Raw genomic sequence first — 23,202 nt, 5'->3', positions numbered from 1 at the left:
GGCTTAGAAATAAAACGCTACAACTGAAGAACCACCGGAATGATGCGCCGGCATGCAACCTGTCGACGTAGCAGGAGTCTCCTCCAATCACCTTTAAGCATCGTCGGGCGCTGCTTTCGTATTGGCTGGCAACAGAAAAACAGAGGCGGGACTTGTGCAGACCAGTCAGAGGGAACCAAGCAACCACCATCGAAGTAAGTGGATTCTGCGAGGCCTGGTGGATTGTTTCATGTCAGGGGCAACAAAACGCAGCGTTAGGAAGTTTTCCTTTCTCCTTGGGCGGATTATTACACTAGCGTGAAGCCACCACAAAGTCGCCATCATATGAAAACGGTCTGCAAAGTTGTTGAAAAATACTTAATACGTTTTACGTCAGCTACATGTTTCCACAGCATGAAGCTAGCTAACGCTAGCTACCGTTACCTCATCAACAGTCTGTAGAAGACGCTAAGCAGTGACCGCTAGCTACCTGTGTTAGCCTAATATTTACAGTTAGTAACACTTGCTGCAAGACGTCTTAACCTTTATGCCTGGTGCTCTTCAGTAAACACGATCTACTTTACACGCACGTAGCTAGACCAAAAACTCAACATCTGCATGGATACCGTTACTCAAACGTAATTGTATCCACAACACAGTGCCTAAAGTAACGTTAGCTCTCTGAAAACATTTGTTGTTTTCAAGCAGGCCTTCCACGTGGTAGCCGTCACCTGGGCGAGGTTTTTTAATAAGGCATGGCTTTTAACTTGTTCCCTATAACTTGTTGTAAGGCCTGTACATGAGCTGATGTGGATCAGGTATAGGATGCTGGGTAGCATCATAAGGCATAGTGAAGGCAAGTATACATGACCTGTGATCATTTTCTTCAATTTTAGGATGAAAATCCTTTATTGGAGCTTTCTTGTTTAGAAAAAGGCACACAACTGACCAGGAAGGAAACAGGAAACAGGAAATAGCTGTGAGGGGCCATGGCCTACTCCAGCTACAGCAACCTGAGCAGGGCTCAGCTTACCTTTGAATACCTGCACACGAATTCGTAAGTACCGGCTTGCTTGTACTTAATATGTACTTAGGATCTTGATATCATATTGAGCTATGATAATTATTACGGCAGATGCCCAACAAGACAGATGTGTAGCCATATGTTCACAAGGTGCATAGATGGCTGAAAAGGTTGTAACAAGTTATTGCACTAGTACATATACACCTAAACACAAACACTGTTCACTATGCTAATCCCAAACCAACTCAAGTGTTCTTTAAATAGATAATGTGGTTTTATCCTGTTAAACATAATCATCTATTGAAATAAGAGGACAATGTGGTCTCCTGTCATCGTGTGCTACTTTCCATTTAACATGACTTACATAAATGCTCTTAAAATTTTGCATAGGCCGTTCATGCTGAAATGTGATTTGTTCTAATCTATATTCCACATGAATTACTAAACTAATACCTGTTGGTTTGTATTACTTCTTAAAATGTAAATATTTACATTTTACTGCCCCACTTTCTGAACAGCTGAATTTCATCTGTATTGGTCAGGAGTATGAAGCAAATGCAAATCACAAAAATTACAGAAACAGATTATTTCGGACCATCTGCAATCTCTGCTAAATATGTGGATCAACAAAGATATTGTAATGGCATGTCGTGGTCACTCTTTTATTTGTCTTTAACCACTTCTTCAGCTGCAGCATTAGTTGCAGTTTGAATTACTGAAATTAGTTGTGTGTTTTCAGGACAACTCACGAGTTCTTATTTGGAGCCTTGGCGGAGCTAGTCGACAATTCAAGGTAGCCATGACACTTATCAGGAGTTATGGTTGCTAAAAAATTGCTTTTTGTAGAAATCTAGCCTCCTATATTTACTGAAACAAGTAAAAAAGTCTCACACGAGGTTTCTTTTGTTCACAGAGATGCCAATGCCACACGAATTGATATCTACACAGGTACACCTCACACTAAAACATCCAGTTTCACCCACAGGGCATATATGTGGACTCATTGATTCTAATTTCTGCCTTTCACTTTCCCGCATTTCTAACAGAAAAAAGGCAAGAGCTGCGGGGTGGCTACATGCTCTGTTTTCTGGATGATGGTATTGGAATGGACCCTAGTAAGTATGACTTTATTAACCGAGAAATCTCTTTAAGCTAGTATTTAGTTAACTTAAACTTAAATAATTTAGTTTAAAGGTGGTTTGTGCTTGTTTCTGACAGTATCTATATTTTCTTTTATTAGATGAAGCAACCCATGTGATTCAGTTTGGAAAATCAAATAAACGCTCACCTGAATCCACTCAGATTGGCCAGTATGGAAATGGACTGAAATCGTAAGACCTGTACCCAGTTCAGTGACAGTGTCAGTAAATATTCTAATGGATGAAAGATTTCATGTATTTTTAAAATGTGCGTGTATGTTCACAGTGGCTCTATGCGTATTGGAAAGGACTTCATCTTGTTCACAAAAAAAGACAGCACGCTGACTTGTCTTTTCCTGTCAAGGACTTTCCACGAAGAGGAGGGACTGGATGAGGTCAGATTTGACCAGAGATGACAAGAAAGACTCACGTTACATAGTGATGTTATGAGATGCTGTCTGATTTATTTTAGCATTGCACTTCAATTCCACCATTGAACCCCCTCACTCTTTGTGCTTAATGGCTTTTGAAACTCCACTCAGGTGATTGTACCACTGCCATCCTGGGATCTGAAGACCAAAGAGCCACTGACCTCTGACCCAGAGAAGTACGCCATAGAGACTGAGCTGATCTTCAAATACTCACCTTTTAAAAGTGAACAGCAGCTGATGGAGCAATTCAACAAAATAGAAAGCAGCTGTGGTAAGAATATGAATGTGTAAATATCTTGATGGCCATCAATTACACAAAGTTAATGGTTTATATTGATGCTGAAGTTTATGTTGTATTTTGGTAAAAAGGTACTCTGGTGATCATCTATAATTTAAAACTGATGGACAATGGAGAACCCGAGCTGGATATAGAGACTGATCACCAGGACATACTGATGGCTGGGACCCCTGTAGAAGGAGTGTGCGTACAGCTTATGATTAGCTTAATTTCACAAAAGGTTTCCGTTAAACCATGTAATAATATGATCACTCATCCATGAATTATTATTGTTATTGTTATTTTTTTTTACATTTGCCTTTCCTTATCTCACAGAAAGCCAGAGAGGAGGTCGTTCAGGGCGTATGCTGCTGTTTTGTACATCGACCCACGCATGAGAATCTTTATCCAAGGACATAAAGTCAGGACTAAGAGACTGTCCTGTTGTCTTTATAAACCAAGGTAATATAGTAACACATTTAGAGTGTGTCTGAGTTTGTCCGTAGCTGTATTCAAGTGACAAGATTTTGATTAGCAATCATGTTTTGTTGACAGGGTGTATAAATACTCATCGACTCGCTTCAAAACTCGTGCTGAGCAAGAGGTTAAGAAAGCAGATCACCTCGCTAAGATTGGTGAGTCATGCTTTATTGATTTATGTTTTGCTGTAGTTTTTCTTGACTAGACTTGGTTTAACAATTTTATGTAATTTATTTCAGCGGAGGAGAAAGCCAGAGAGGCAGACAGTAAACGTGCCGCTTTGGAAGCCAGATTAGGAGAGGACCTCTCAAAAGATTCACGGGTAAACTAAAGTGGATATGTATGGATACATACTAAATGTTTTCCTACAAACTCCATTTTGTGTATTTTGAAACTCCTACTTTAATCAGAAGTGAATATTTTTTTAAATACTGTCTTTGTTATGCTGCTCTTCTCCTAGGCAATTCTGAGAAAGGTTCAGGATACAGCCATGATGCTTCGACGGGATGCTGAAATGAAGAAGCGGATTCTCGAAGTAAAACAGAAGTATGATCAACGCAATTGTAAAACCTTTTTATTTCTTCAAGATATTTTGCAAATATTGGTAATATAGGAACGTTACCTCAAAAATAAAATAAATATTGATAAACATACAAAGAAAGATTTACAGAAAGATTTTTTTTTTAAATGTGTCAAAAAACAAAATCTTTGATTCATTAAACTAAATTAAGCTTTATTTATATTTAAATTACATTAAAATCTTTTCTTCATACTTTTGTCAAAAATGTGTAAGTTCAAGTAAATTGACAAATCACAAATTTAGATTTTTATCATTATTTAATTTAGAAACAATTCCAAACTTTTCTGGAAATGGTGCAATTAGTCTGTGAACTATAACAAAGCACAAATAGTATATATGCCGTTATGTTTGCATGTAAAGAGAATGCAAAGAAAATCACAGAACAGAACAACATAAAGCCCTATGTTTATTTCTATTTTATTTCCTCAGAGCATTAAAAGAGCCCAAGGAGTTGAATTTTATATTTGGAGTGAATATTGAACAGAGGGACCTGGATGGGATGTTTGTGTACAACTGCTCTCGTCTTATCAAGATGTACGAGAAGACGGGGCCTCAGCTTGAAGGAGGAATGTGAGTAAGATATACACCATAAAATGCCAACAATTTATTGACCAAGAAAGTGTTTTACAGTTTAGTGGTTTATGTGTTTTAGGGCCTGTGGAGGTGTAGTTGGAGTTGTGGATGTCCCATATTTAGTTCTAGAACCAACTCATAACAAACAAGACTTTGCAGATGCTAAGGAGTATCGTCATTTACTGAAATCTATGGGGGAGCATTTAGCTCAGTACTGGAAGGACAGTAACATTGGTAAGTTTTCCTGAATTGTCAGATTGCACCTAACCTACACAGTTAATAAATCATCAAGTCAATCTATGAGGTTAGTCACTAATAGAGAAGTTGTCAGTGTGCTTTAAAAAGGTCAAACTGTGTTATAAACAGGCTACTAAAAAAGGATAAATGTTCTATCTTTAGGCTACTAAAGATACTAAAGTGTTTAAAGGCTTCAATAATAACAAACCATGCAGCCCTCATGAAAATGACAAAAGTTAGATCTGGTCCAGCTTACACCAAATTTAGACCAGTGACAGACACATAAGGAATTCTGATAAAGAAATTTAGACTCGGGGAAAGAACAATGTTTGAGCTGGAGCAGATCTATTTGCTTTTTGTAAGTGTATTGTTGCAGCTGCAGTAAGAAGCATGTAGGAAACAGTTGACTGTTGTTAGTATTTATTATTTTTTATTTTAATAAAATATATTTGTTGTTTGTTCTGCAGCTCAGAAAGGCATAGTGAAGTTCTGGGACGAGTTTGGATATCTGTCTGCCAGCTGGTCTGCACCACCGTCATCAGAGCAAAGATACAAGAGACGCCGGGCCATGGAGATACCACTTACTATTCAGTGTGGTTAGTTTTAGATCCACACACACACACACACACACACACACACACACACACACACACACACACACAATGTGTATCTCAATAAAGTAACTAATTTCCACTAATATTGTCATTATGTTTGCAGATAAATGTTTAAAGTGGAGAACACTGCCATTCCAAATGGATGCTGTGGACAAACGCTACCCGGACAGTTGGGTGTGTCTCATGAATCCTGACAGTAGTCAAGACAGGTATATGCTGTTTTATAGAATAGATCTTTAAAGGTGCATATTATCAGTTGAATACTAAACTAATTATACTAATAATACTGCATTACTTAAACTAATAATATATTTATATGCTATTATATGCTAATTGTGTCTCTCTGTCACTACATATTGTTTCATTCTTACTTGCTTATTGCTACAATATGCGTGTTTCGTGTTTTTAGGTGTGATGCTCCAGAACAGAAACAGAATTTACCATGTGGTGTTCTGAAAAAAGAAAAGCAGACAGCTGAAGACAAACAGAAAGAGTTGGCAGAAAAAATCAAACAGCAGCAGGAGAAACTAGAAGCCTTGCAGGTACTTTATCTATATCTTGCTGTATCTCTGTTGTGTTCACAACAGAACATAAATATGGTATTTTCCTCTTTCAGAAAACCAACACCATCAAATCTGCAGCAGATGTAAAGAAACTGCCACTGGAAGTTAGCATGAAACCAACGGACAGCTCCTCCTCTCAGGTATAAATCCTGTATAGTAAATGTACCTTAATGTAGCCTACGCTGTTCCTGCACATTGCAAACTATCTTCCTGTCAGACAATAAACGATTGTTAAGTTGTTGATACATAGTTAAAACTCTGCCATGAATGCAAAATGAAAAGACAGTTTCAAAGAAAGTATAATAAATTAACATAATGTGATTGGCCTGAGTAACTAGTGCACTTATTGGCCAATCTCTTTTTCCTATGTTGCTGTAGGCAACTAGATCTTCTGAAAGGTCCACAGCACGCCCCCGTTCTCCGCCGCTTCCAGCTCACCTTAAAAATGCCCCAAGTGCCCCCCCATCTCGTGCTGCATCTCAGCGCCCAACCCGGACACCAGCCCCTGCTCCACCACCACCCAAAGTTGAACCATCCAGGTCCAGAGCTGCGGCAAAAGCTCCTCTTGCAGCAAAGCCAGTACCCAAAGCTACTGCCAAACCCCCCCCACCCAACCGCAGTTCACGGGCAAGTTGCAGATTGTAATTTTACTTATACCACAAAGTATCAATGGAATGTTTTGGTGGTGAAAGTATTTAATATGCATGTACACCTTAACACCTGAAAATGTGAATAAATGATTTCTTCATAGACACCTGCCAAAGCATCACCTGCCAAACCAGCAACTGGACAACGTAAGAGAACAATAGAACAAGAGGACAGTGAAGAGGAGGAGGAGGAGGAGGAGGAGGAGGAGGAGGAGGAGGAGGAGGAGAGGAAGAACCACAGACAAAGAAATCCAAGATGGCAGCAGCAGCTGGTAACCGTGGGAAAGTTGTAGAGAAGACTCTCCCTCCCAAACGTGGCAAGATGGACGAGGTAAACAAATCTCAGTTCAGATGTGAGAAGAGATCCTTCTTGGCATCTGGTCAGATCTGTAAATTTTAGTTATACTGAAAGCATTTCAGTACAGTTTTTGACCATCAACAGAAGACAATGAAGTAGATGGACAATTAGCAACTCTGCTTAAATGGGCTTGTGAACTTTTCTTCTGACACTTTTCTTCAGTACAACTTTGAAATGAGAGATACATTTTTCCTTAAAGCGAATAAATGTAGAAGAGTGAATAGACAGGAGGCTGAAGTGAACAAAATGGTGACACTTCTTTGGTGTCTCAGCAGCAACTAAAGTGCAAAAGGACTACATGCTACAGCATGTGTGCTTGAATAAAATGTTGAACTGCTTGAATAAAACTCTTAATATGTAAAGTTTAAATGTTGCAGATCAGAGCCAATACCTACTGCAGCTATATTCATCCTTTCAGAACACTAGTAATGCAGCAAAGAATTTTGTATTCGAAATTAAAAGTTGTGTCCTTAAAAGTTAATTAGTAATTAGATGGATGTCTTTCCACGGCAAGATTGTTAGAAGACTTTTAACTAAGCTACTTAACTTAAGTGTTTACAGTACAATACAGTATTTGAATGGGTGACAATTTGATGCTGAAATCGATTGAACTCTCATGTTATGAAGAAAAAAAAGAAAGTACCAGCACTCCCTAGTGGCTAGGTTGGTTACTGATTTTTCATTCAGAGCCCATCTGCTGTCAACCTTGCAGGTTAACACACACTCCCAGCCTGAGAAGAAAGGGCTTACTACTCCCACACGGCAGACATCACAACCAAGCTCTGTCCCTAAATCCATTTCTACCCAACAGCATGGGGCTAAAGCTAAGGTAGCATCATGTGGTCCCTCCCCACTACTGCCAAATAAAGCTGGGCTGACGCAACTAACAATAATGCCAACTTGATCTTTCATCTCATGTGGGTGTTATGTCAAATTATTATTCTAACAATCCTTGAAATCAATGTCATATTCTTTTCTAACAGCCCCCTGCAATCAAGCATGCCCTTCTTACCCAACAACTGAGGGTTTTCACTTCTTTCATTAACAGGGATGCACATCATTTCTTTCAGTCTCACTCTGACCTTTGAGTAGATGTTTCTCCGACTATTGTGAGTGGTAATGATTGTTTTGTTTGCAGGAACCTGAGAAGACCCTGCAGCAGGAACCGGAGAATGACACTAAAAATGCTCAAAAAGGTGAGAAAAGAGACACAAACATATATCTCACACCGATCTGAAAAGGTGAAGCTCTAAGTAGAAAATTCTATCCATATGTTCTTTCCCTACAGATAAGGGTCTTCTGGTTGAAGTACGTGTTAACAAGGAGTGGTACACAGGCAAAGTTATTGCAGTAGAGGCAAATAAACAGAGTGTTCGATGGAAAGTTAAATTTGACTATGTACCACGATCCACCCCCAAGGACCGATGGTAAGATTCCGTCTGTATTGTTGAATTTTGGGCACATTTTGTCTACTTGATGGGTAATAAATACCCTTTACATTTGTGTCTGCGTCTGTAAAGGGTGTTTAAGGGTAGTGATGAAGTTCGGTTGATGCGGCCACCATCTCCAATCTCTCAGACACCTGACACCCAGCAGGAGGCTGAGAAAGGGCCAGCACCCATGGAGCCAGACACCACTCAACCAGGAACCAGTCGAGAGGTGACTGAGAGCCTGGTCACAATGTTGAGGTGAGCTGGTTACAATGAAGTAGTATTGTTACCACACACCTTGGAGATTATGACAGAAAGGACCTTTGAAAAAGTCTCCGTTCAGTAAAGCATGCTCACTGTGCTGTTTGTGTTTCCAGGACAATGCTGCGTTACTTCTTCCCCCCAGCTTTTCGGATTCCAAAGGACGACGTTAACAGCATGACAGCTGAGGAGTTGGTGGCCTTTCCTTTGGTGAGACAGTCACTTCAGAAAACATTCCTTTCACTCTTTGCACAGTTGGTTTGTAATTGAAAATTACAGTTGGACATAGTTTAGAAAAAAATCTATGTGTACCTAAGGTCCCCAAATTAACACAACTACTATGCACTACTACTAAAAACCAAGCCGGGAAGTCCAAGGAAATCTCTGTAGAACTTAGCAAAGGACAACCAACTTAACAGCACTCCCATCAATCATGACTTTATGGTAGATTAACTATGCAGAAGCCGTTTTTAGTATGAGGCATCTGCCAACCTGCTAAAAGTTCACTACACAGCATGTGAAGAACTTGAGTGCATGAAAGAAAGATTTATATGATTATTTGATCCATGAGCTAGAGCTACTGTATATTAAAGGACGTACTACAGCATTTGATGCAGCTCATCACCTGCTGATAGGACTCCTATAGTGAAGCATAGTTGTTGAATTAATATTCACATCTGGGAATGTTTGTGTTTATATACTATTTTGCTATTGCTCATTAAATGCTGGTGTGTTGGGTGTGTTTTTCCTCCTCTGTTTAGAAAGAGTATTTCCAGCAGTATGAATCAGGTCTCCAGTCATTGTGTAACTCATACCAGAGCAGAGCTGATGCCAGGGCCAAAGCTGTGGAAGAGAAAAGCAATAGCACTGAGATCAAACTGAGGGAGGCAGACGAGAAACTACAGAAACTGCGAACAAACATAGTAGCACTTCTGCAGAAAGTACAAGAGGTAAGATCGCTTGCTGACTAATCTGCACTGCACATTATCGATGGTCCAATAAACATAAATTGAGAAAATATACTGAACCATCTTAACTTGGCTTTACTATATCTGGTATTGTTTGATTTTTTTTGTTTGTCTTGTTTTTGTTTTTACATATTCAGGACATTGACATAAACACAGATGATGAGCTTGATGCCTACATAGAGGACCTTCTTACCAAAGGTGATTAAAGAAGACAGAAATGAGGAATATTAAAGAGAAGAGCACATTTATATAAACAGACTGAAAGTTTTCATTCCGGCCATGACTTCCTGACAGCTCCCTAAGGACTCATGCACATGAGCGGAGTTGACTGTGAATATTCGGGCATATTGTTGATCCTTCCACTTGATGAATCAGCTTGTTGTAAGTTTGATCTTTGATTTTGATGGTTCTAGTGTCAGTCGAGTAGTCAGTACCAGCTTGATCTTTGAGTTTGGGCAAGTTCTTTGGTGTTTCTGGCCTGTGGTTCCTTTAAGTGTTTTTTTTTTTTTGTTTTGTTTTTTTTTTGTTTGTTTGTTTTAATATATCAGCTTGTTACTGTTTATGTATGTTTAAGCCATTCTACCCTGGTTGACCTTTGAAGTAATTTGTGTAGGTTTAATTCAGTATGCTCTTCTTATCGAGACAACTAATGCTGTGATAAACTGCAGATTAAATTTGTTCCTCATATTGGTTTGGTCAGAATTGGGAGTGACTCCAGACTTCAGCTAGGCTGTGCTCTTCCCTGCAGCCTTTATAGTACTTAAACATTATCTTTTATTTTTGTACACTAAAAGCACAGCAGTGTTGCTCATTACCTTCCTCTACCCTGGTCTGCCAAACAAGCAAACTAGGTTAATCTTTTACGGTTGGGTGTTGTATCATACTCACAAACAAGAAACTACTTACTGGGTTTTATCAGTATGAGTATTCAGTCCCACATTTAAGCTATGACTGTTCTGTTTTATTTTTGGAAGAAAAAAAATCTCAGACAAAGGCAGATGTGTTCATAATTATTATGTGCCTGTGTCCTTCCTTTTGAACAGATTTTAACATGAAAATGTTTTATCAAATGGTGCATGCTTTCAGTCTTTTTGTTCTGATTGGAACAAATGATCCTGTATTTTTGACAAATCTTTACTTAGAACAATAAACAGGTTCTACACCTTTGCGTGTGTGTGTGTGTGTGTTGTTTTGATATGTAATACTAAAATATTGGGTGTGGGGATTCACATTCACTTTTTGGAAAGAATCCGTTATTAACGTTATACGTTATTAAATATATGATTTGTTCAGAATAATGAAAATGTAATGTTGTTGACATAAATATGCCAGTTGTAAACACCTAGAAATAAAAGCTTAAATCTTTTGTCTCCTATTCATCTTTAGATGTCAAACCCAAATGTTTTCAGTCTGCAGCAAAAATGAAGGAACTGGCCTCACTGTTCCAATACCTTTGGAGGGAAGTGTGCACCCACAGTCATGAATTTAGTTGTATTCAGCATTTCATGGCCACCTGAAATAGACTTTTTTTTTGGGATTATCACAGGATTTCACTTCAAGATGCTAAATTGATAAAATAAGTAATTATTACCATTATTAAAATCCTTAATCTTCTATGCCATTTTCACAAATTGAAATTCCATTGAACCATACTGGAGTGAAGGCAGAAATTACATCTCAAAATTTGTGCAGGCAAGATGACCTGCAGATGAAGTCAGACAATTTAACAAGGAACAAGACTTTTATTTTGAAGGCACCAGTTTGCAGCTGTGGTGAATGTAAACACCGCTGGGCCAGCGCCAGGGAGGACTGGTAGTATTTCGTTTACATCTGTGAATCTTGTACGTTTGATTTGCAGCCGATTCGCTGATATGAAATGAGTTATTAGTGGGAAATTGCTCAAATTTATTGCCATTAAAACCGATGCAGTGAAGCTTCGTAGTTAGCCGTTAGCTTGTTAGCTGCTGTCGTTGTAGAGTTTAGCTCATGTCGGTTTTCTTAGAGAAGAGTAGAAACAGCTTGATGAAGTGGGGGTAGGCCGACAGGTTGTGTATCAACTGTAAGTAAATGAAGTAAAATGAGCTTAAATGGAAATCTATATTTGGATTAGAGAGACAGCACAACCGACTGAACTTTGACCCAGTTCACTGATCCAGTGTGTAGCTGTGTAACTTAAACACTGGACATTTTCGAATTAGTCTTCAATTATGATGAAGATAAATAAACGAAATAATAATAACAAACATGCTTTTGAAACATGCATATACAACTGAGCAATTATTTGTTTTTCTTTTGTGGTTCAGCATCAATTAATAGACTGTTACATAAGTATGATGCATATCTAATAAAATGACTTATAAATGTAGAGGAAACAGAAGTAGTACAGTCCACAAACATAAACAATGACAAATTATCCTAATGTTTCGGTAAACACAGAGATAAGGATTGAGTAAAATGCTCCATGGTGTAAGTCTGTACTGATCCACTTTTATCAAATTCAATCAAATTCCAGGTTATGAGCCATGTCAGTGTACAGAGCCTTGAACCGATGTGTAGCTGGAGGCTGCTGCAGGGTGAGGGCTGCTCGACCACTCGTCCACATCAGATCAGCAAGTGCAGGTATGCCAGGTGCAAAAAGGTCTGATGAAGAGCACCTCTGGGAAGCAGCGAGCTACCTGCCGTTCTCCAGAACCAGGATCGGATCTTTTTTTCAAGAAAGCCCCACGCTGAAGAACCCGTTTCTAGAGGATGCCTTGCTCAGAGCATACCTCAGGAGACATCTGCCCGAGGAGGTCAGGAAGCAACGAAGCCTTCAGTTACTCTTACTGTAAAACAAAGAGAAATTATCTGTGCCCTCATTGATCCTGAACTGATGATATGAAAATAGTTTAGAACACAGACAAAATATTTTTCTCTAAATAAGGTGTAGATATTTGAAATCTCAATGGTTTTTATCTTTTCAGGCAAAAGAGCTGTGGTCTTATCCATAATATATGTCAATACATATATGTATATGTATATATGTATTTCACAGGCAGTACTTGAAGACTTGTGTAGATTTGGAGAGCGTGTGGCAAAAGAGGTGGACAGTTGGGGCAGAGATTGTGAACTTAACCCCCCACGGTTGGTGAACTTTGATCCTTGGGGTCGCAGAGTAGACCACATCGTGACCTCCCCGGCCTGGAAACGCATGAAAACCCTCTCTGCAGAGGAAGGAATGGTCGCCATTGGTTACGAGAGGTCATTTGGAGAGTGGAGGTTAGGAGACTTCCTCTTTCAGCTTAGCACCTGTCATATTTCAGTTCAGTAAACATCTGTCTGTCTGTCTGTCTGTTTAGTCGTGTGTACCAAATGAGCAAGCTGTACATCTTCTCTCCCTCTGCTGGTCTCTACACCTGTCCTCTGGCCATGACTGATGGAGCTGCTAAAGTAATCCAGGTGTGTTTAACAAATTCAGACTAACATAGCAAACTATCCTGCCTCTCTATGGGTCCAACATCATGATCAAACAAATGACCATTAGATAATGTTACTGTATCTATGTTATAGGTAATTATTGATTTCCTACACTGACATTAATATCTTGAAAGAAAACAACAAGCCTGTATATTTGCTTTTAAGTGCACATTTGTATAACAGCATCCAAAGTTTTAAGCAAAATTAAACTGAAATAAATACTTTTTAGTAATCATATTATTGAAATACATGAAAAAGTATCAAATGTAATGTATAATATGTTTGTGATTGATTTTTCATAAAACGTCTTTTTGAGCTTGTAAGCATAGTGGTTTTGTGTGTGTGTGTGTGTGTGTGTGTGTGTAGTCCATGGGTGTTTCATTGCCTGTAGATGAAGCCTACAGTCGTTTGACCACGCGTCAGCCTGAACGTTTCTGGACATCAGGACAGTGGATGACAGAAAGACAGGGAGGATCTGATGTTGGTCAGTTGTGACACATTTGTCCTTCATGAATCAGTATCATCTTCATCCTACACCTGAAAGTCTACATTATAATAGTGGCTACTCTCTGTGTTAGAAAGTGCTCACAGTTAATGATGAGATGAGATTTTATTTATAAAGTATAACTCTGTGAAAATGTAATTAATTGCTGTACGTACAGTTCACTTATTTATGTCCAGTGACTTCATTGTTCTAACATCACAATATCTGTGGAGAAGGTTCTTCACTTTTTGACCTTATTATACAGAACAGAAGTAATGATCATAAAGACAGTTTTTCTCTAGAATTAATTAAAGTTTTTTTAATCTTGAATCTTAAATCTTGAATGCTTTCATGTCCTCAGCCACTGGCACAGAGACAGTAGCTGTTCCACAAACAGACGGTTCATACAGACTACACGGCTTCAAATGGTTCACCTCCGCTACTGATGCAGACATGACTCTCACGCTGGCCAGAGTGCAGGACCAAACAGGGGCAACCACACCGGTAATAAGTCACTTCTTACACTTTCACTCCATATCACTCTCCTGCAAAGTGGTGTCATGTATGTGTACACATGAGTTTATGTACAGTGGCAAGAAAAAGTATGTGAACCTTTTGGAATTTCTTGATTTTCTACATTAATTTGTCATAAAATTCAGATCTTTAATGTCTTTATTAAGAACAGCTCTGTCATATTCTTTGGATGTCTCGTGTGTGGCTCTCTTCAAGTTGTTCCATAGCATCTCTATTGGGTTTAGGTCTGGTCTCTGACTTGGCCACTCCAAAAGGTGGTTTAGGTTTAGTTTTTCTGAAGCCATTGTATTGTGTGTTTTGGCTTATTGTCCTGTTGCATCACCCAACTTCTACAGAGTTTCCACTGAAGTACAGACATTCTCACATTATCCTTAGGAATGTTTTGATACACGCAAAGCAGGCCCAAATCATGATATTTCCTCCACCACAGTTTACGATTGGGATGATGTTTTCATGATAATATGCTGTGACCTTTTTACACCAGATGTAGTGCTGTATGTTCTTTCAATATAGTTTCATCAGTCCACAAAACATTTTGCCAATACTGCTGTGCATGGTCAATGTGCTCTTTGGCAAACTTCAGATTTGCAGAAATGTTCTTTTTAGTAAGCAGCAGCTTCCTTCATGGTGTCCTGCCATAGACACCCTGCTAGTTCAATATTTTACCTACTGTAGACTCATGAACACGGATGTTAGCCAGTTTCACTCGGGGTTGTTTCTTTACCTCATTAGTGTTTGTTGTGCTCTTGGGCACTGTAAGGTTGGTATGGTTGTTCTCAATAAAGATCAAAATTTATTTTGTATTATTACCTTTGGCACATTATATTTGTTATTATTCTCAACTCAGATCACATTTTATGACAAATTAATGCAGAAAACACAAAAATTCAAAAAGTTTACATAATTTCTTGCCATTGTATGTGTGTTTGTCTCTGTCTCACAGGGTAGCAGGGGTTTGTCTCTGTTCTATGCAGAGGTGAGTCGAGATGAAGACGGCCGGCTTAGAGGTATAGAGGTTCAGAGACTGAAGGACAAGCTGGGTACAAGACAGATGCCGACTGCAGAGTTGCTGCTGGATGGTCTGCCGGCACACAGGGTATGTTATTGTCACACTGGGTCAGCTACAGCTCAGTTTGTTTAAACAAAGTCTTTGTGCAGTGGAAAGAAGCTTAACTTTTCTGTTGACATTCTGCCAAGTGGAAAATTCAGTGTTCTTATTTGTCAAACAAAGAGCTATTGAACGCTCGCGTGCTAGAACTAGACCAATGTGTGGGTTTCTGTGTGGGTTTCTTCTTTTAAAGGCGTATGGCTAATTTATTTGCAGATAGACAAATCAACTTTCATAGTATCTCTGTTTTGACTACCAACTCCTGAGAAGATGATTTGGTTCTCTTTGCCTATAGTGTTGTACATTGCGGCCGGGCAGGTAGCACACAGACAGCTTGCATGAGGTTATGAGGTGGGAATGGCCGGATGTGACACCTAAACAGCAGACCAGCAAAGTAAAAATGAGCTGACAGGAGATGATGGTCACATAGAGCTGCATTGGTCATTGATTCATGTAACTGGACAATAATTTTCATATTGTGAAATAGAACTTTAATAATGACTGTGTTCATGTGTTTATATATAAAAACTCAATCTAGAGACATCATTTCTTAAAAACAAAGTGTTTAGTGTAACAGTAAGCATTTTTATATATGAAAATATATATAATTGGTAAATATATAAAATGTAATACACGTGTTGTTCAACTTGTGTATGCAGTATGCTCACAGTGTGTTCATATGATTGGTTTTGACATCAAATTAATTTGAGGAATGAAAATCTTGTTCATTCCTTGTTTATATGCACAGCTCTCAGAAGAAGGGAGAGGTGTTGCCTCCATAGCTAACATGCTGACTATAACAAGGATCCACAACAGCGTGGCTGCGATAGCCGCAATGAGAAGGCAGGATACTGGTCATACTACTACACTGCATCTGCCATTAATTCCTAAAAACATGATATAAATAAGCTGATTAATGGTAAGCATGTGTGTTCTCAGGGTGGTCCAGTTGGCTCGTGACTATGCCACTCGCCGCACAGTTTTTGGAAAGGTTCTTAAAGACCACCCACTACACATGCAGACTCTTGCTAGGATGGAGGTAAGGTCACATGGGGTGAAGAAACTGCACAAACTCCCCTCATCATTTTCATCACAGTGCTTCCCATCATGCCTCACTGTTGACCTCTAAAATGGGCAGGTGGAGACTCGTGGAGCGTTCCTTCTGGTGATGGATGTTTGTCGTCTCTTGGGCCGTGAGGAAAGTGGCTTGGCGACCCAGCGTGACACACACCTGCTACGTCTTCTCACACCTGTGGTCAAACTGTACACTGGGAAGCAGGTGTGGCTTGTTTTTTTTTTTTCATAGTTAACTGTCGTCAGGATGTTCATCAAAGCAACCTTTACCATCCCTGTTTTGTTTTGTCTTAGGCAGTGGCTGTGGTGTCAGAGGGTTTGGAGAGCTTTGGTGGTCAGGGTTACATTGAGGATACGGGGTTGCCTGCGCTACTCCGTGATGCACAGGTGAGATTAATATAATATTTTATTATTTATAATTAAATATGTTTTTATTTTGTAATTTTCAAGCTTACTTTCTCTGTCAGGTGTTGAGTATATGGGAAGGAACAACAAACGTTCTGTCTCTGGATGTGCTGCGCTGTGTGGCTCGTAGCTCAGGAATGGTTCTTCACGCATACTTCGCTCATGCCAAGGTATGAATCAGAGAAACATCCTGTCAAACAAGTTCAGTAATTAATCTATGACCGAGCAGAACACGTATGTGAAACACCTTTGTTCTGCCTGTTAGTCCCTGCTTTCAGGTGCGTCAACTGTTCCTTCACTGGCTCCGGCTGTAAAAGCAGTAGATGGTGCTCTCTCTGAACTGCAGGAGTTTGTTCAAGTAGCAGCTACCAGAGCACCCAGCTACTTGGAACTAGCAGCCAGAGACCTGGCGTACAGTCTGGCTCGTATCTACGCAGGTGGATACCGCACACACACACACGCACACACACACAAAAACAACTGCACAATTTCTGAGAAGAGTGTTAACCAAAAATGCCAAATTTTCTGTCCATCAATAGGTGCACTTCTCATTGACCATGCATGTTGGAAAGGAGCCTCCCAGTCGGACATCTATGCAGCTCTCAGGTACATTTTTGCTTGTCTCAGGTTCAATCAAATTGCCAATTCTTCTTTTATTTATCATATGTTTTATTTTCCCCCACCAGGTGGTGTGAACAGGATTTGTGTCCTGTGGTGACAAAACAGGCAAAAGGATGCTATGATTCCAGCACTCCACCACTTGATACTGCTCTGGTGTACGACCATCCCACCCACCCCTGAAGGATGAATGGGAATTCATAAATCTGTCACTTGATCTGCCACTGCTCTGCCTCACTTTATGTGGCGGACATTTAAATTTAGATGACTGAGACCATGTTTTAATGAAAACTGTGGAACTGAAAACAGAGTTTCTAATATACTGCAGCTCTGTTAGTGCGACACATTTGTGAGATTTGGTCATTTGAATATGTACTGAGAATGTTAAATTCCTCGTTTGTGTCTGCAATAAATATGCAACTATGTATTGGGTTTTATTTGCAGTTTTCAAAGTATTTGTGATTAAATAATGTGGAGTAGATCAATAAATGATCCCAGGCTCACTGCAAGAGTTAACAAAGATCAACAGGGCAAGTTGCATAAATGCTGCCTTCCTGTAACTGCTGGAAAAACTGCATTAGAAGCTGATGTGGGAGCTTCAAACTATGAAAAATATGTGAACAACTCTGTCAACTCATTATTTTAAAAAATCTACTGGCATTAATCCTCCTTCATGTCCACCGCTATCAGCAAATCGTGTTGTCATTGTGTCACAAAACTGTATATCAGAAATTAATTAGACATACCAAGTATGTATCATTTTGAAAATAAATTCATAACATAAAAAAACATTTGATCTTTTTTTTTTTTTTTTTTTAATTTACATATCTTCACATCGTTTTCTATTTTAATGTTTGATATCAATTGTGAGTGTGCGAGGGGTCCTTGAACGCATCACGCCTGGTTGGAGACACAGTAGGTGGAGTTTCAGGCGAAGGTGGAGAGACTGTGCACGGACGTGCGCTTCTGAGGAGAGAGGACAAACAAGTTCTAGGTACCACAGAGCAACAACAACAACAGGGTTTGGACATTTCTCCCGGTTTGATTAAATCTGTGAGGTCCGGACCGCAGCACTGGAACAGGACTATGGACTCGGCTCCGGGATAGATGGATCATGGCTCTCGCTGTTTTCCTGTCGGTGCTGTCGGTGCTGTCGCGTCTCCAGGCGGTGAAATCAGGCTCCGGTGACCTCCGCAACCAGCCCGTCAACATGTTGGCCAACATGTCTCCAAGCGGCGGCGGCGGCGACGAGGTGGGTGAGACTTGAGGACGCCGACCGACGTTAAAGGGAAACGTCCTCTTCAGGCGCTGGACTCGGTCTCTGCTGCTCTTCGTGCTTCGCGACATGTTCGCAGTTGATTTGAAGCTGTCCGCTTGTCACCTGCTCTTTTTCCAGCAGTCACATGATCGATAAGAGTTCACAGGCATGAGTGGAGTTTCCTGGATTGTTCACGTCAGGGTCAATAGTTAAATGAACAGATCCTCCATCTATTCCTGTGTCGTCAGTCCAGACTGAGCACAGCAGCTTGTCTCACACTGTGTGTGTGTGTGTGTGTGTGTGTGTTTAATTTATTGTAGGGAGAGAAGTTAATATAACAATGTCCTACTTTAAACCCACTCAGGTGAAACCAGTTTTCCAGTAGCACAATTAAATTAAATTAACTTTTGTATTAGCTATAAACATTCCAGTGTGGTTATTTGATCCATAAACAGCTTAAATCATTTTTAATATATATATATATAAATAAAACATATGCACACCCAGCAGGCACTTTACAGGTGAATCACAGGTGAATCAAGGTAATAAAAAAACAATAGGATCAGGGGAGAGTAAGGGTGACTCGCGACCTGCTGATTACTTTGCTCTGCTGTACTCTAGGATTAAATATTTCTTCCTGTCACCTTGACAAATCCCAGTGTAGTTCAGTGCAGTCATTTCAACACTACTTCCTGCAACAACACATTAAAGAAAAGCAAGTGGGAAAAACTCTCATCTTTCTTTTTTTTATTTTAGTGTGACCACGTCATGAACCTGAGTGCTGCAGAGCGCTGCGCGTTCGTGAAGAACACGCCAGACTGTAACATGGAGGACGGCTTCATCAACTACCTTCATGTGGCCTTCTGTCTGCTGTCTCCCAACCTCACACCTCTCACCATCACTCTCTGTGTAAGATCTGTGTGTGTGTGTGTGTGTGCGTGCATGGTGTCCGGGCATCTCTCATGAAACTCGGCCCCAGCTTGTCTTTTGAGGAAGTCACCGTTGGAGAAGCGTGACTTATCCAACTTGTGATTTCGATGTCATTCCACTCAGCAGCATTGAACATGTTCTGTCCTTAAAATAAATGATCAAATTAAAATCCACCTGTTGAACCTGTTGTTCAAACTGCATGTGAGACCGACTTTACTTTCTTCTGTCTCTCCACAGATCATATGGCTGCTGTTTTTGTTCCTTATTCTTGGACTTGCAGCATCTAAGTTGTAAGTGTCTCTCATCTATACAGCACACACACACACACACACACACACACACACACACACACACACACAATACTCACACACTCCCTCATTTCCTCGGTCACTCGGTCAGCTCAATAGTCACATGAAGGAGAGTCACATGACTGCAGAAAGCTTTTAATCATTGCTTCACTAGAGTTGTGAGAATGTGAGATTTCCTCTAATGAAAGTTTGAGGAAGTTTGTTCTACTGTTTCTGCTTTTCTAACCCTCCCGTGTCACTTCACAACTGAAAGTAGAATAGCAACTCTGAGCGGCTGCACTTGCTTATTTTTTAACTGTTTGTCCACAGTTTCTGTCCCAACCTGTCGGCCATCTCCACCAGTCTGCACCTCACTCACAACGTGGCTGTATCCTTCACCTACATCTGCTGTGCTTCATTCAGAAGTTCTCAGATTTTCATGTACACTTGGTAAATTGTTTTTCGTTGCAACTCAACAAACTGATTAAACTTATTGTGAGGACTATTTTCCTTGACTGGCATACGTCCTGAGGGTGTGACATTTCTGGCTCTTGGTAATGGCGCTCCTGACATATTCAGTGCCATGGCAGCTTTCTCCTACCCACACACAGCCGGTCTCGCCGTCGGAGCCTTATTTGGTAAGCACTGACTCAAACATGCAAAATTAAATGGATAAAAAAAGGCCATAAAATCTGATCTTGTTTGTTCTTTCTCCCTCAGGAGCTGGTATCTTTGTTACTACAGTAGTTGCAGGCGGTGTGGCGCTGGTCAAACCTTTTGCTGTGGCCTCTCGTCCTTTCCTGCGCGATGTCATCTTCTACATGGCCGCGGTGTTTTGGACATTTGTGATACTGTACAGAGGCACCACCTCACTGGAAGAAATACTGGGTACATGTGCACACACACACATACACAAACATTTCAGCCATGTTTGTCTGTTCTGTGGTGTCACTCGTCTTCATTTTTCTTTTCTAGGCTACCTGGTCCTTTATGTGGTCTATGTTTTAACTGTTATTATCAGCGCATTCATCTACAACCGGCAAAAACATTCAGTGAACACCAGTATCCAGGATGTTGCACATCTTCCAGGTTAAATACACATATACACTCACATGAACCCACAGAAAATACATAATACTGCTCCACAACTTCCAGTAATTACCTTTTTTTTGTCCTTTGTGTTTTTTCTTAGCGGAGTTTAACTCGTCTGACTCATCTGATGATGATGATGACATTCCTCGTTTGAGTGCTGGAGAAATCCAACAGGATTATGGTAGGAGTGCAGCCCCTTTCTGTAAACCACAATATAAACAATGTACACCATGTGATCGAGACCATGTGTTCATGTATGTGTCTTAGATTCAGAGTACAGGCCACTTCTACCATATTCCGAGTCCACGAGTCAGATCCTGCTGAGCTCTCTGAACCCTGTGGACAACAGGAAGTGGAGGAGGAAATCGTGGAGATGGAGGGCGCTTAAAGTACTTAAGGTGTGTGTGTGTGTGTGTGTGATGGTGGACAAACACAAGAGGCAGTTTGAAGACCTCACTGTGTGGATAAATCTGTTTTTTTTAAAAGTTAAAGCAATGAAAATCCAGTTTAAACTGGTCTTCCTATGTAAATAATCATGCACTTTTATTATCCACTGACCAGACACCTGTAGAAGTCCTGCTGCTGCTCTGCATCCCTGTAGTCGACCCTGATAAAGAAGACAGAAACTGGAGACGCCCACTAAACTGTCTTCATCTGATCACTGCTCCACTGGTGTGTGTGTTTACCTTCCAGTCTGGAATATGTAAGTCTGCCACCTCATGATAAAAGCACATCATGCTGCTGATGAGATGAAATATTTCATTAAATATTCAGTTGTTTTTTTCTTTCCTAACCTCTATTTTTTTTCTTAACAAATGTCTAGATGGAAATTACAAGATCCAAGGTGAATTTCCTCTGTGGCTGCTGATTTTCCTGCTGGGTCTTTTCCTGTCTGCTATTGCCTTCTTCACCACCACCAATGATCGCCCTCCCAGATACCATCCTGTAAGTATTTGTTGAGATTAAAAAGGAACCAGTGTTTTTAGCCCACGCTGGACATGCAGTCTTTTAGGTAGTTGAGCTATAGCGGGGTTAGACGGCGCCACCTTCAGACATAGTCTGGCATAAAATCAACATATCAGATGGAGTAATCATTTCTAATTTAATGAACCAGACTGGATCAGTACTTTTTAACACCAACATTTGATTCATGCTGTGATAATGTAACATGTTGTGTTCCATGTTTGTCCTGTTGTTCTCTCCAGCTGTTTGCTCTCTTGGGCTTCGTGGTGAGTGCAGTGCTGATTAGTGCAGTAGCCTCTGAAGTGGTCAGTCTTCTGCACATGCTCGGTGTGGTGCTGAAACTCAGCACCACTGTGCTGGGGCTGACGCTGTTGGCCTGGGGCAACAGCATAGGAGGTGATAATTCTTATTATTATTTTTATTTTTCTCCTAAAACTATACTACTCTACGTTTGAACGTGATCTAACATTTATGTATGTATATATGCGTCTCTCTTTTTCAGACTGTTTTTCCGACATCACTATTGCCCGACAAGGTTATCCACGGATGGCCATATCTGCCTGCTTTGGAGGCATCATTTTCAGTATCCTTATTTACTTATAATTGTGTGTTTGTTAGAATAAAAGCTTATTAACTAATGTACATGTAAATTAGTTGCTGTTAGCGGCTGTGTCCTTGACTACGTCCTCCAGACATGCTGTTTGGAGTGGGGTTGGGATGTCTGGTGCAGATGGTTAAAACACACTCTAACGTACAGGTAATTTTGTCCTCAAACACTGATCAGGAGTGTAGTTACAGGAGACCTTTTGGTCCCCATGAACATGATGCATCTCCATTTCCTTCTCCGCAGTTTGAACTACAGGGTTTGTTGACGTGGATTCTTGTTGGATCTCTGGGTTTGTCTTTGGTCCTGTCCTTCATCATTGTTCCACTGTGCCGCTTCCACTTGGGTCGGACCTACGGGATCTTTCTCCTCTTGTTCTATGCCATCTTCCTTGTCATCGCACTGCTTACTGAGTTCGGCAAGATCCACATTATACACACATGACACTGAGACCAGTTGTGATGCAAAATGACACAGTGGATCACTGAACCTGCACTGAGTGGAAACAACTGACAGTTCCTTCTACACATCATGTTAATGCACTATTTATACAAGAATCAAGAGTACACATGCCTGGTTACCTAGAGCCATCTGGTGGCTGGTTTGTGGAGCCAAGCAAGGAAAATGATTGACAAACTAAGTGTTTTGTGCTCAGGGACAACAGAAGCTAATCACACTGTGCCTTTATTCAGCATCTTGGTTGTGTCCACGGGAGGTCTATGTACTTGTCTATGTACATAAACTAAATGTAATGTAAATGAAAATGTTAAATTGACCCTGTACAAACTTGCTTTTGGGGAATTAAATAATTTTGGTTTGGTATTTATT

General features: G+C 40.2%; 3 protein-coding genes across 4 annotated transcripts; all 3 read left to right on the top strand.

Annotated features, from left to right (window-relative positions):
• The first annotated feature begins 200 nt into the window (after positions 1 to 200).
• Positions 201 to 10,727, top strand: morc2 (MORC family CW-type zinc finger 2). The gene is given in 29 exon segments (XM_026343303.1): positions 201 to 333; positions 876 to 1,036; positions 1,743 to 1,796; positions 1,917 to 1,951; positions 2,050 to 2,118; positions 2,244 to 2,334; positions 2,429 to 2,537; positions 2,685 to 2,844; positions 2,943 to 3,054; positions 3,187 to 3,312; positions 3,406 to 3,485; positions 3,570 to 3,652; positions 3,791 to 3,876; positions 4,340 to 4,480; positions 4,563 to 4,717; positions 5,188 to 5,316; positions 5,438 to 5,543; positions 5,744 to 5,876; positions 5,951 to 6,037; positions 6,276 to 6,524; positions 6,649 to 6,769; positions 6,772 to 6,875; positions 7,615 to 7,731; positions 8,041 to 8,098; positions 8,191 to 8,329; positions 8,423 to 8,590; positions 8,710 to 8,803; positions 9,355 to 9,543; positions 9,699 to 10,727. Coding segments are annotated over 28 exon segments (3,132 nt in total). The 5' UTR covers positions 201 to 333; positions 876 to 968; the 3' UTR covers positions 9,768 to 10,727.
• Positions 10,728 to 11,295: 568 nt separating this feature from the next.
• Positions 11,296 to 17,890, top strand: LOC113150178 (acyl-CoA dehydrogenase family member 11-like). Of its 2 annotated transcripts, none has more exons than XM_026342574.1 (15): positions 11,296 to 11,402; positions 12,074 to 12,353; positions 12,596 to 12,819; positions 12,900 to 12,999; positions 13,384 to 13,501; positions 13,863 to 14,005; positions 14,979 to 15,131; positions 15,892 to 15,986; positions 16,083 to 16,182; positions 16,282 to 16,422; positions 16,512 to 16,604; positions 16,685 to 16,792; positions 16,888 to 17,059; positions 17,162 to 17,228; positions 17,309 to 17,890. In XM_026342574.1, the coding sequence occupies exons 2-15, from the start codon at positions 12,084 to 12,086 to the stop codon at positions 17,421 to 17,423; spliced, it is 1,899 nt and encodes a 632-aa protein (XP_026198359.1). In that variant the 5' UTR covers positions 11,296 to 11,402; positions 12,074 to 12,083; the 3' UTR covers positions 17,424 to 17,890. The 2 variants fall into 2 exon arrangements, with proteins under 2 accessions (XP_026198359.1, XP_026198360.1); XM_026342575.1 differs by having other exon boundaries at positions 11,320 to 11,373.
• Positions 17,891 to 18,122: 232 nt separating this feature from the next.
• On the top strand, positions 18,123 to 23,200 carry slc8b1 (solute carrier family 8 member B1). The gene is made up of 15 exons (XM_026342576.1): positions 18,123 to 18,492; positions 19,255 to 19,407; positions 19,666 to 19,718; positions 20,046 to 20,103; positions 20,248 to 20,353; positions 20,436 to 20,603; positions 20,691 to 20,804; positions 20,908 to 20,988; positions 21,075 to 21,205; positions 21,369 to 21,510; positions 21,631 to 21,752; positions 22,013 to 22,166; positions 22,273 to 22,353; positions 22,463 to 22,527; positions 22,621 to 23,200. Exons 1-15 carry the CDS (start codon positions 18,355 to 18,357, stop codon positions 22,816 to 22,818), a joined length of 1,764 nt encoding a protein of 587 aa, XP_026198361.1. The 5' UTR covers positions 18,123 to 18,354; the 3' UTR covers positions 22,819 to 23,200.
• Positions 23,201 to 23,202: the final 2 nt, after the last annotated feature.

Source organism: Anabas testudineus, chromosome 9, assembly GCF_900324465.2.
Source record: "Anabas testudineus chromosome 9, fAnaTes1.2, whole genome shotgun sequence".
NCBI lineage: Eukaryota > Metazoa > Chordata > Actinopteri > Anabantiformes > Anabantidae > Anabas > Anabas testudineus.
This window is presented reverse-complemented; position numbering and strand designations above follow the sequence as displayed.

Excerpts from the sequence above, each read along its gene's own strand:
- LOC113150178 (XM_026342574.1), top strand. The coding sequence starts at position 12,084 with ATGTCAGTGTACAGAGCCTTGAACCGATGTGTAGCTGGAGGCTGCTGC. Across the intron at positions 12,354-12,595 it reads GGAGACATCTGCCCGAGGAG|GCAGTACTTGAAGACTTGTG; the intron begins GTCAGGAAGCAA and ends TGTATTTCACAG. Across the intron at positions 16,423-16,511 it reads AACTGTACACTGGGAAGCAG|GCAGTGGCTGTGGTGTCAGA; the intron begins GTGTGGCTTGTT and ends GTTTTGTCTTAG.
- slc8b1 (XM_026342576.1), top strand. The coding sequence starts at position 18,355 with ATGGCTCTCGCTGTTTTCCTGTCGGTGCTGTCGGTGCTGTCGCGTCTC. Across the intron at positions 20,104-20,247 it reads ACCTCACTCACAACGTGGCT|GGTGTGACATTTCTGGCTCT; the intron begins GTATCCTTCACC and ends ATACGTCCTGAG. Across the intron at positions 21,753-22,012 it reads GCCCTCCCAGATACCATCCT|CTGTTTGCTCTCTTGGGCTT; the intron begins GTAAGTATTTGT and ends TGTTCTCTCCAG.